The following is a 13508-nucleotide window of genomic DNA, read 5'->3' as shown; positions in this document are numbered from 1 at the left end:
ATCCAATAGAAGAAATCCTCAAAAATTTGGGATATTTTCTAAAATATTTCATCTTATTCATATATAATAATTTCATTTATATTTTTCTAGTTATGCTATTTTAATAGTTGGGTGTAGTGGTACACGTTGCAATCCCAGTGACCTGGAGGCTTGGGCAGAAGGATCACAAGTTAGAGGTCAGCCTCAGCAACTTAGCAAAACCCTCGGCAATTAGCAAACCCTGCTAGGTTGTGGCTCAGTGGTACGCACCCTGGATTCAATCCCCAGCACCAAAAAATAATATTAATGATAAAGATATTTTTGTATAGGGATATTTTCCTTTTTCAAATTGCATACATAAACCAGATTTATACATGAGCAGCTAAAAAAAAAAAAAAGTAACCAGTGTCAAAAGTAGATAGACTGGATCATTTGAAAAGCTTTCCTTTAAAATGCACTTATAATTATTTCCATAAAATAAACATGTTGCTACAAAAGGATATTTAGCTTCCCAAATCAAAAAGTACTTTTAGCTTATAAAGTCTTCAGTATGTTTTTGTTTTATGCTGAAAAGGAAATGGAAACAAAGAACTTTTTTGTTCTATACTAATCTTGCTGTGATGGGGAAAAAAGAAAAATATGCTTTCAGCAAATGAAAATACTGCCAAAATAGAGCACTGTGCCAGGGTGATTACTTTAGTTCCTGGTATTTGAAAGTGATGCTCTGAGGAGTGGACATCACAACAAAATATGTAAAAATTCACATAAAGAGAAAGAAAACACAAATGTATGAGTCAAAAGAAAAGTTCTCAGTGTGGCAGAAACATTAACATCTGACTCAGTCTACTCTTCACAAGGTTCCAAACCAAATAATCAAAACATACTCTAGGAAATCTAGCAGCTCTGTAGTGCCATCCCCAGCGCAAGTGGCACCCTGGCTGTGCAGCAGAAGGTAGCGCTGCAAAGAACCTCCCCTGAGGAACTGGAGCAACCACCACTCACTCACACAGGCAGCCAGCAGCTCAGGGCTCAACGCCCCACAGCAGGGCTGTGGGTTGGGCTTGAGTAACTTGGATTCACCCTTCCCACAGTTGGACAGGGTGGAGCCAAGGCCTCCATCTTTCAGACTCCCTTGCAGCCCAGATTCAGAATGTGGCACACATTCTATCAGTCAGATCCCCTGGTTAAAGATCTGGAAAGCAGAAGGAAAGTGCCCCTTTTGGCTTTTTCTGCTGGCAGGTAGGCTCATGGAAATATGAGGCTTTCCAGCATATTCAGCTTCTAAGTTGCTAAGAGGCAGCTGCTTTGACAGAAGCAATTTCCTTATTCCTGCTTCCTGATCATCCCTGGGGGGTGTGCCTTGATCCCAAAGTTCAAAGGGTATCCTCAAAAATGGCACCATCCTAACGGACCAGATCTGCATGGTTCAGGGAATTATTCCTAGAGACTCCGTCTAGAACCCACTGCTTCTCAGGTATTTCACAACTGCAGTCACCCAATTCGCTACATTAAACCCATTCTGTCTACCTGAAGAGGCTTCTCCTTCTTGTCTAGAGTCCTGGTTGATATAAGTCTGGCTAGGTCCTTAATTCATCTACAGCTGAAGAGAAAAAGGTAAATGATAATCACTTAAGGAACTAAAAAAAGGTCATGCATCTGACACCTACCCCAGACTTCACATCATAGAGAGTATGCGTGAGGGTGATTTTGAAGACCGCATGGGATCGGCTACTCTCCTCATTCATGTTGGTTGCAGCAACTGTCCGAGATTTGTTTCCCTCTGACATCAAAGACTCAATATCCTGAGTGGAAACAATTCAGACACACATCTTGTTATCTGTATAAAAACATTAAAATTCTGCTGTACTACAAAGTGCATTACAAGTTTCACCTCTTAGCCCACAACATTTGGAGTTCATATTATGTTTTGCTACATTAAGACTCACAGAATACAATAGCCAGTACTGTCTCTGAAACCCAACTAAGCTACATTATTTTCTATAGATCCAAAAGAAAGTGGCAGCTTTGACTCAGAAAAGTTTAGAAGTCACAAATATACCATGACAAATACTCCATGACAAATATGCCATGCCCATATTCATCGTCTTCAGAAATCTGGAAAAACTTAATTTCTTTCATTATAAAAGCAATGTAAGCTAGACGTGGTGGTGCACACCTATAATTACAGCTAATCAAGAAGCTAAGGTAGGAGGATCACACGTTCCAGGCCATTTTTGAAGATGGGGTCTTCAAAAATAAAATCAAAATGCTGGGTGCAGTAGTACATGCCTGTAATCCCAGCAACTCAGGAGGCTGAAGCAGAAGGATCACAAAGTTCAAGCAGCCTCAGCAACTTAGCAAGGCCCTGTGTCTCAAAATGAAAAATAAAAATGGCTGGGGATGTAGCTTAGTAGTAGAGCACCCTGGGTTCAATTCTCAGTACTGCAAAAATAAATAAATATTTTTAAAGGGATAGGACGTAGCTCAGTAATACAGCACTTGCTTAGCATGCATGAAGCCCTGGGGTCAATTCCCACTACCGTTTTGTTTGTTTGTTTTTTAAAGTCATAAATACATTTTTTAACAAATTAGATTATATAAGCAAGCAAAAAAAAATCAAATAAAAATAACTTACTTGTAACCTCTTCACCCATGCATATTATTACCCACCTACTGGGCACATATCTTATTAGACCTGTTCTTGAAAATGAGAATATCAAGAGACTAGTATCTGTAGAGATGTCCTATTTTGTTACTATTACCACTCAAAGAGAGACAGCTTAATAGAAAGATAGTGGAATTTTCATTTTAAAAAATGTTACCAGCTCTAAAAGGGTTCTTTAACGAATCTGAAAGATCTGAACTTCAATAAAATTATCTACTTAGGCTAAGGGTGTAGCTCAGTGGTAGAGCTGTGTTTAGCATACACAAGGCCCTGGGTTCAATCCCCAGCACAGAAAATAAATAAATAAAATTAAATCGTCTATGGGGCTGCGGTTGTGGCTCAGTGGTAGTGTGCACATGAGAGGCCCTGGGTTCAATCCTCAGTACCACATAAAAATAAAATAAAGGTATTGTGTCTACCTAAACTAAAAAATATTATTTCAAAAAAAAATACATTATAAAAAAGTAAATCTTACAAGAATTTTCATGAGGAACAAAAAAGCTGGTACGTGTGAAAGAGCTGTCTAGTTGCCTATTGTGAACCCAGTAAGGGAACTCTAGCTAAGAACAAGCAGCAGAACTGGGAGTCCACATTTCCCAGATGCCATTGCAGCTCAGTCTGGCCCCATGACTACACTTGGGTAAATAAGATGTAAAGTATAATACAGACCATCTGGGCCGTTCTCCTTAAAGGGAGTAGCTTGCCATCACATCCTTGTTCTAAGAGTTGTCTTCAACTATAAGAACACACTATTACATCTCTCAACGTGGAGTGGGGAAGGAATCTAGGTCCTTGATGACCCCTTAGAGCCACCAAACCAGCCTCAGAGCATCTACCTCCAGACTTCTTGTACATGAAAACCTTATTTAAATCACCATTCATTCCTTACCCCAATGTACACTGAGAGCACCGACCTACCACATGCCAAGTACTTTCTGGACACTGAGGATAATGAACAAAAGAGATAATAACACACACTTCAAAATACTAAATCCCGTTATGCTTTTTATGTTATATGCAGTTGAACATTATCCTAAACTAACACACAGGAGTGAAAAACTTTGATAATCATATAGGATTCTGTTTTGGCATATTAAGTGAAACATAATGTTCAAGGAAAAATTCAACATGATAGAGTAAAAGCCTCAAAGTAAAAAACATTAACTGCAAAAGAAGTATAAAACAGAATAGAAAAACAACAACGAAACATAAAATTCACTACTTTCAAGATCTCTTCCAAACCCATTTAGATCTATTGAGCCTGAAAATCCTACAGCTTAATTTTAAAACTTCATCATATTTAGCCTACATTTACTTTCTAGTTTCATAATCCATTCACTCCTTTTTAAGATTTTTTTGTAAAAAGTGATTTATTAAATGATGTTATTTTAAATTTAATTTTAAAAACAAACAAAAAATACACTGTTTAAGTAGTTCATATAAAGGATGCTGTTACCTTATAGCTTGTTACAGCCAGTTTAGAAAGTCCATCCACATAGGGTCCCAACACACTATGTTCTCTGACTTTCAAGGTTTGACGACTTCTGTTCATGACAGAGAAACAATTTGTTTTTTAAAAGGACTCAACTGTACTTGATAGAAATATATATGTTATTCAAGAAAGACCCCAAACAAATAAAACCAACTGACCTGATCCCCCAAAGAATTCAAACTAAACTTTTAAAATATTCACTGGAAAGAAAAACTTCAGAATGTGGTAAAATATCACATCACTCGAAAGGGTACACTGTGGGATGTCTTTTTACTACTGCAAAGAATGCAGAGTCAAATAAATAAAACAATTCACTTGTCATATCACAGAATGTGGCATAAAGATCGAAACTCAACAAATGTTAACTGTGCAAGAAAACTCCAGACCCAGCTCAATCATGAATAAAGACAAAGAAACAAAGACAATTAAATGAGTCTAATTACGATTTAAAAACACAACAGTGGGCTTATCCCAGGGCAGCAAGGTTTTAACATGGGGCTGGGGGCCAATACACTTTATTACATGATTATGATCCCTCCAGTAACTGCAGGAAAAAGGATTCAATAAAATGAAAATTAAATACTTCTTCATAATTTTCTTTAAAAATAAACCAGCTAGCAAACAAGAAACTGATAAATCCAATAAAGGGCATCTTCCAAAAATGCAGAGTACATACAGCACACTTATGGTTATGAGCCAAAGAATTTTGTTGAGATGTTGGTCAAAGGGTATAAAGTTTCATTTAGGAGAAATAAATTCCAGAGATCTATTGCACAGCATGGTGACTATAGTCAACACAAATGTAACATATTTCAAAATTGTTAAGAGTGGTCTTTAAATGTTCACACTACAAAAACAAAGATACGTTAAGGTGACTGACATATCAGTTTGATTTAATCATTCCATAATGTATACATATATCAAAATAGCACATCTTAATCTATAAATAGGGACAATTATTATTTATCAATTAAAAATTAATTTTCTTTAAAAGAACACTTGCTCATGGTAAGTTTTCTAATGTTCCTTTGTTTATCAGGACTCCTATCACGATGTGTATTCATTTTGACTACACAACATTTTTAAAATAATGAACTGGAATGCTTGAAATTCTGCAGTGGTTCTCTGAGGTCAACACTAGGCGTGGCATCCATGCTCCTCTACAGTCTGTCCTTGTCTCCTCTCCTGTCTCAAATCTCCTAATTCTTGGCATGGGTTGGAATTCACATGTGTCTACTCTTTAACAGAATTTGGGGCTCCAGAAGAGCAAGAATGTTTATTAGTTTTGGGGTCTGCAATTCCTAGCACAATTTCTGACACATGAGAGTCACTCAGGGAATAAACCAACTTGGCTAACAAAGTGAAACGAAAATAAGGCAATAAGAAAGATTCCAGTGTGTTGGCTTACATGATTTGGAAAGACAGCCAGCAACAAAAGAAGGCAGGAGAACAGAAGGAATGGTGGCGAAAACTGCATACAATGAGCAACTAGCACAGAAACTGAAGCTACACCTGACCACTATTACCCAAGAAGCAAGCAAGCAGAGGTATTCAGGGTGGGACAATTAGCAGCTGTGGACTTATCTTTTATGTAAGCAGCAGAGTTAAGGAATGGGGAAATGACTTAAATCTAGAATGTGATTGTCCTCTAGTATACCAACTATAATTTAGTGTTTCCTAGTGATTTGCAATCTTATAGTATCCTAGGATCAACATTCAAGGGTACTAATTATTACACAACTATATGAAGCCAGAGTCAAAAAATTTAATTCTCACCTCTTACCCCAGGTTATATTCTAACTTTCTTCCTTTCATTTTTCACTTTTTTTTCTTTTTTGTATGTTTTCATCAGTGCATTACAGTTGTACATAATACTGGGGTTCATTTCTTACATAATCTTACAAGCATAGAACATGATTTGCTCCACTTCAGTCCCGTACTCCCCCTTTCCCTTCCTTCCTCCCTCTTCCACCTTTTCTCTGAATGATAATGTAGACTATATCTTGTCCTGAGTACAGCAACATAATCATATAACTACACATACTAGATGGTAAATTCATAAAATCAGTACCAGAATAAAAAACTCAAGTTCTCTCAAATAATCTTTGGCGGGAACAAGATCACCTCTAAAACTTTAATCCATTTACTCTGACTCTTCTACAACACTAAAAATAAAATAAATAAATAAATAAAATCCTCGAGACACTTTCATGAGAGCAGCAGCAGCCACCATGTACTGAGTGTTTTCTGGATGCCAGGAAAGTCCTGAGGCTCAGGCCTATCAACAGCCACCCTCAAACATCAAATGGTGTGATAACATTGTTCTCCTGCACAAGTTAGGCCTAGAAATCACAAGGACCTTGCTCAATAAGTAACAAGCAGAGCACCTGGATCCAGGGCTGTAAGAGTCCAAAGCCCATGCTATTCAGTACTAAGCCACACATAAGACAAACCTAAAACTATGAACAAGTTCAGCCAATAAAGTTCAAGCTATTTCACCCAAGTACTATGGAATATAAAACACGAGAATGAACTGGTATGAAGCCAGTCAGCTGAAAATTTCTGGAAAGAGTAGATCTGAGCTGGATCTTCACAGAGGTCAAAGTGCATGAAAAGCAGTGCAGGCTGCCTGAGAAAATGTACAGGAATAAGTATCACACAGAATGTGGGTGCCAGGCCATAAACCACCCACCTATGGCCTCCTCCTGTCCAATCTGACTTTCTCCAACCACCTGCTGATCATTCTTCAAACAGGTGAACTGTTTACACCACTTCAGTCTGGCACAGGGCTGTGCTCTACACACAACTGGTTCTCAGCGCAAAATTCATCAAGTACCCGTGGGACTCTTCCCGCTGCTCTGGCAGAAATTCCTTTTTTTTTTTTTTTTTTTTTTTTGCAGGAGGCGGGGAGCATGCTAGAGATTGAAACCAGGGTTGTCCTACCATGAGCTATATCCCAAGCTCTTTTCATTTTTTATTTTGAGACAGGGTCTTACTAGTTTGCCCAAGCTGGTCTTGAATTTGCAATGCTCCTGTCTCAAGCTTCCGAGTCTCTGGTGTTACAGGCATGCATCAGTGCACACAGCCAGTTATTCCCTTTTTGCTATTTTGTATGAGCCCCCTCACAAGTCAAAAGCAAACTGCACTGTGTTGTAATTATTTCTGTACAAAACTCATTCTGCCCACACTGTGAGTCCTTCCTCTGACTTTCATGGTGCCTGGTGCACACCGATTGCTCAATTGATGTTTAAGTAAGGTTTACAGAAAAGCATGAAGTGCCAATTCAATCTCCCTGTGCAGGCCTAAAGATGATTATCTCTGTCAAAGAAAGCAGATGGCAGTGAAGAGCTGAGGGCTGTTTTCTCTTGGTTGAGCACACTATGATTCACTGCTTGTCAGTTTATCTTTCCTTGATCATTTTCCTCATCTAAACGTAGCTAACTGTCCCCTCATTGTCTTCTGCACTTTCTGTAAGCCTCAGCCCAGACGGCTCTCTAACCTTCCTAAATCTGTTCTTACACCAGCAAGCCACAGGCTCGGGTCATTATCTTTGTCTCTTTCTTGCCACTGCTGCACTTCCTTAAAATCTCAACATGGGAACTCTGTGCAATGGACACATTTCCTCAGACACCTCCTGGTCTCCTCGTTAAACTCAGTAATTGCCTCGGGGTCAATGCACTTATGAAAGCACTTCTAATCCACTTCTCTTTCAAAGTCAATGCCATGAAATCATGAGCACGCTTATTTTTCCTAAGCTTTAAAATTAACAATCCAGAAGATCAGGTTTCATATCCCTTATTATATCCTCCAACAGTCCACAAACCAACTGTTGAATTCCACTTGACATGAACTGGCAAATAAAATTTTAAAAAACTGTTTAAGGCTACCAGTTATGCTGATGCCAACTGACTGCTTTTCACTACATATTCTTTGTGGCTTTGGGTGAGTCTGAGGTTGGCATATGACACAAGTACATGCCTGCTCAATCATTCTTCCCTGCTCTAAATGCTCCTCTCCCAAGTTCAAAAGCCCAGAGCTGGCTATAGGAAACGCTCCAGGTAACTAAAATTAAATCACAAAGACCACAACTAAATGATCCTCTACTAGAGTTCAATGTACAAATTTCTCACAAGCCAATTTATCAAGTGCAGAATGCTAGAACACTAAAGTCTCAAAGTCTTTTACCCTTTGGGATCAAGAAGGTCTCGGACTTTTTCATTATAAATTTCCATGTAGGACACTTCTACTTTAAAACTCTGCTCCTCGTTTTCCTCTTTCTGGGTTCGTTCAAAGAGTCCACTGCAGAGCCTTGGAATTAATCCAGGTTGGTCCGCTGTGCCCATCATCGTGTAAGATTTTCCAGACCCTGAAAAAGGAAAATCAGAGTTACTACTGTCTCTTTGAGAAGTTTAAACACATAACCCTCTTTCCTTTGCTCATGATAAGCTGCCAGTAATTAGCAAATGGCCAAAATACTATAAGAAATGTATCCAAATATAATGAAAATTAAAAATACACAAGCTTTTCTACTGCAAATGCTATCGTCAAAAGGATACATGCTTTAGAAGGAAAAAAAGCCTATTTTACTCATCTTCATATTAAAAAAATACCTGAAACAATTGAAAAACAGTGAAGATTGAATAGTTTTCTAAAATAAATTAGGGTGAGTCACATGATTAATACTACTGTGCCTGCTCCCAACCACTAATCCTAACACAAAAAATACAGGTTCTCCACATGAACCCCTGAACAAATTAACTTACTACCCTCTGGCAAAAGTGCGTGAACCAAAGAATTATCCTTTTCTAATGCAAAATTATTTTTTCCACTGTAATATTCATTATATAATTTTCATTAAAGAAAATTCAGAAAACACAGGAAAATAGGAAAAGAACTAAATCACCATAGCCTTACCTTCCCCAAACAGTAATGACTGACACTTTCCTTTGTTATAGCAGTAGTGATTGTTTTCACAGTGCTGGGAATGGAATCCAGAGCCTCACATGGCTACATAAGTGCTCCGCCACCGAGCTGCACCCCAGCCCTGCAAACAGGCTTTCTTTTTTTTTTTTTTTTTTTTTTTTGAGCGGTACTGGGGATCGAACTCAGGGCCTTGTGCTTCAGGGGCAAGCACTCTATGAGCTGAGCTATCTTCCCAGCCCCCAGCAAACAGGCTTTCTAACCACACAAGGTACTACTGCTGTCACTTGAGATTCTATCCTATCATAATACCTGAAACTAACATACCACTTCCTATATACCAGACTTCTTTTAAAGTGTGCACACGGTAATGCCTCAAGACAACCCTACAATGAAGGTCTATCATCAGCAGCATTTTTACAGATAAGGAAACTGTAGGGCAGAGGGTCCCAGCAGGAAGGTGGCAGAGGCAAGTGTGGGGCTGGCATAGCCTGGCTTGGAGTCTCTCTTCTAACCACTCCATATGATGATTCTTGAAACCATCAAACAAATTGCAAGAAGAGTTTCCAGTTGAACAAGCTGTATGATATATCTTATAAAAGTAACTAGTTCACTTTAAATAGATTTTGTTTCTTTGACCACAAAGGCAGAGAAGTCAAAAAGCTCCTTATCAATTATAACCTGTAAGATATTAACAAATATGTTCTTTTTAGTATTTTCTCTGCAATGATCCTTGGAGCCTATGATAGATAAGCTAGTAATATGTTCAACAGTCATAACTGTAATTTATTGGAAGCAAACTGGACCAGTGCCATGTGAGATCAGTAAAGAAAAAGGATACTAATCCTAATTTTATCATACTCATTTAAAAAAACTGTATTTTTATTTTAGCATCTATATACTTCCTATAAAGGAAAATAACAAAAAAAAATCAAAGATTTGTCTATGCAGTAAACATGGTTCTATTTTCTCTTTCACTGAAAGACATTTTCTCATGTGATTTCACATTATTTAACATTACCTGTCTGTCCGTAGGCAAAGATGCATGCATTATAGCCATCGAAAGCATTCTGAAGGATATTTTCTCCAAGGCACTTGAAAACATCATCTTGACCTGAGACAGAGCAACGAAGGGGTGTTCTAAGTCAAATCACAAACAAAAAATCTCAAAATACACTATCAGCTTATTTATCTACAAACAAGAGCTTTAAACTTGATAAATGCTTCCAAAGGCTTATGCCTGTCAAGTTATTTATAGTAAGCACATGAGGTAAAATCAGTATAGCATTCCCTATAATACAAACTTGAATTTAAACAGAAGGAAAACACTGACCAAGGAGCCCCCTCAGTGCAAAGAGCCAATGAGCCACTTATTTTACAGTCCATGATTATGAATACCTGTAATTTATATCCGGGACCTAGGGGTACCTGAATTAACTATGTACCACTCAGTCAGTGCTTTTATTTAATGGGTTAGGAGTTCAGAAAAACCCTACATGACAATCCCCTCTCTTTTTTCTCAAAGATAATTTCTAGTTATAGAGTCTACAACTCACAACCATTAGAACAAGGAAGACCCTGGAAATTTTCTTAAGCATTCAATTATAGACATAATATATTGAGTCAAGTACTCTACCACAGGCCAAAAGAAATATGTCAATAGTCGATAATCAAATATGAACCTGATGAGCCATTCACCTCACAGATCTCACATACAAGAGGGAAGGCCTGGATGCTGCTGTTGGGCAAATGCATTCATTATTCCATTACGCCCCACTTCCCAATTCACCTGTCAGTTAACTATTCAAGTTTGAATATGAGGTGATCCCTACAGTTGTCATCGGGTTACAAGACAAAATGTACTTCAACTTTTGAAAGAGCCATAGTAGAAGTGAATAAAATGTGATGCTCAGTATTTATAAGGGAAATTAAGTGTGGTGGTCCTTGCTGTGGTCCCAGTTACTCTGGAGACTGAGACTGGAAGATCACTTGATCCCAGGAATTCAAAGCCAATTTGAGCAACACAATAAGACTGTCTCAAAAAATAAAATATAAATTAAAAGGAACTGCTTGGAAACGCATGACAGAGCAGTTGGGAACGCAGGGAATTTTTAAATGGCTGTCACAGTAGCCCTAACCTTGTGGCAAAATGATCATTTAGTAGAGTGATAAAATAGACTTTCAGATAAAGAAAATGCAGAGGAATGTGGCACATTCCTCTCCATTACAGAACACAGGCTCCAACAGGTGTCATGATTCATTGAATGTCACGGGGGTGCAGAGGAGAGCTTGGATGCTGGTGATCAGCACACTTCTTTCCTCACACCAGCAGCTCTCTAGACAACATCATTGACATCTCAAGGATACACCTATCATGTGTCCTCGGTCCCATGTGAGACCTGGGGACATGTGTGAGACAACCTCCACTGGATACCATCATTTCACACTGTAAATCTCTCAATTTTCCAATTAACATAAAAACTCTCATAGCAAACACTGTAGGAAGTTGTCTGCACAGTTTTAAAGTCACATACAATTATACTATGACAGTGCCTGGAGAATATAATGAAACCCCTTTTCTGCACCAGCAGTAGTGGACGGGATGCTATATTCTGTTACCTGCATACTTTTCTTGGACAGATTCATCCATGGACCAGAAACAATGATCATAAGCAAATATCTGTTGAAAAGTGAACATAAGGTGTGTATAAAAACAAAACTTTAATGCTATTACAATAATGCCATAATGTTAGAATTGCTCATAATAGTACAACAAAAACAACTTATAAATTACACAACAGGAATTAATTATTTATGTACAGTCTTACAATGACAACTACACACCCCATGGGTCATCTAGATCTATATTTTACATGGAAAACAATTTGCAATGTTAAGTGAAAAAAAGCAAGTTTAGAGAACAATATGCATAACATGTTGGCTATCACACACACATGTATGGCTACAAATATAAAGTTTACTTCTACATAATGAGTTTAGTGATTTTTGGTTTTTTTTATGCTTTTATAAATTTTCTGTATTTGTACTTTTATACAAATACATATGCTCACATAGCAAGTGCAAAATAGCTATACAATAGGAGATTGTTTACATTATAACACACCCATGTTCAATATTATATAGATTTAAGGGTATAGAAGACTTATTATCAAGAAAATGATCATATTAATAAAAAAGTTATGGACATCTGGTATATGATTTCATATTTGTATAAAAACCTTTGTGCATAAAGAGTAGGAAGAATATATATTAAATGTTACTTGATTGAATAATTTTCATTTTAATATTTTACCTTATCACTGTTATCTAAAAATAGTTTCTTTGCAATCTTTTATAAGTTTTGTTTCATTAATTTTACTTCATTTTTTGGATTTCTAATGGTTCTATATCACTAATTTGCATTTCATAATCGAGCCTGTTTAAGGATTTGAAGTGTAACTGTTCTAAGATTCACCTTGGTTCACCTCAGTCTAGGAGTGCTGCTGTGCATCCCCCAAGTGGCCTTCCTCCTGTGCCTCTACCTGTTAGTTTCAGGTACACCTTCACTGAGAGTGTCTGTTTCAGTGTACAGTGTATACTGCTGCTTACTTTTTCCTCTACCAAAGGCCCCTCCCCATGGCCAATTCATGTCATCATTTCTGTTATGGAAAATCCAGAGTTTGGTCTTCCTGAGGCCAGGAGTCTCTACTCCCTCCTATCAACACAGACATTGGCTCAACATTGAGGGACAGCACTTTCTCAGCTTTTTTTAAGACTTCAGTCTCAGAGGAACATTTCTCAAATCAGTATCTGCACAGTGAACTTGACTCCAGTCCTCCACCACACGTCGGGGCCCCAGTGATGGGCAAGAGTTGACTTCAAGCAAGTGAGGGCCTGTGTCTGACTCCAAAGCCCAGAACACTGCCTCGGTCCCAGCTTACTGCTAGTTCTTGAAGTTATACATGCTGTTTGTGAGTATGATGACATGCTTTCAATATTTTAAAGTATTTTATCTGTTTCTGCTATGCATTTTAGAGTTGGCAGGGACAGTGTCTCTCTGTGACCTCACAAGGCTATCTGGACCAGATATTTAAAAGTTAGATTTTAATACAGTAAGATGTAGAACAATACTGAGAATATGTTTCCTCTGGGACCTGGGAGAACCAAATTTCCTAGAGCAGTTTGTTACCTGTGTGAAGTGGGGTGCAGGTACCATGGTGGTGGAGTCACCACCCAATGATACTTGAAAAATAATTGTCATTAACATCACAGGCATGACACTTTGAAAAATGCAGAGATGCACAGTTGAACTTAGAAGTAGCAGTTATTGGCTTTATGTAATAAAGCATTTTTAACAAATAAATAAAAGTCAGATATTTTAAGAAAAGGAATTAGATTAATACCAAAAATTGAGTATGCCTGCCAATATCCTGCCCCACTACAACCTAAAAT

General features: G+C 37.9%; 1 protein-coding gene across 1 annotated transcript in view; it reads right to left on the bottom strand.

The window, feature by feature from the left end:
* KIF13B (kinesin family member 13B) overlaps nt 1–13508 on the bottom strand; it is a 156616-nt gene that overhangs the window by 90779 nt on the left and 52329 nt on the right. The window contains 5 exon segments of the mRNA XM_079139992.1: nt 1647–1781; nt 4101–4188; nt 8322–8502; nt 10078–10170; nt 11676–11736. Coding sequence (XP_078996118.1) covers nt 1647–1781; nt 4101–4188; nt 8322–8502; nt 10078–10170; nt 11676–11736 — 558 coding nt within the window.

This window comes from Sciurus vulgaris (assembly GCF_902686455.1).
Source record: "Sciurus vulgaris genome assembly, chromosome: 5".
NCBI classification, from domain to species: domain Eukaryota; kingdom Metazoa; phylum Chordata; class Mammalia; order Rodentia; family Sciuridae; genus Sciurus; species Sciurus vulgaris.
This window is presented reverse-complemented; position numbering and strand designations above follow the sequence as displayed.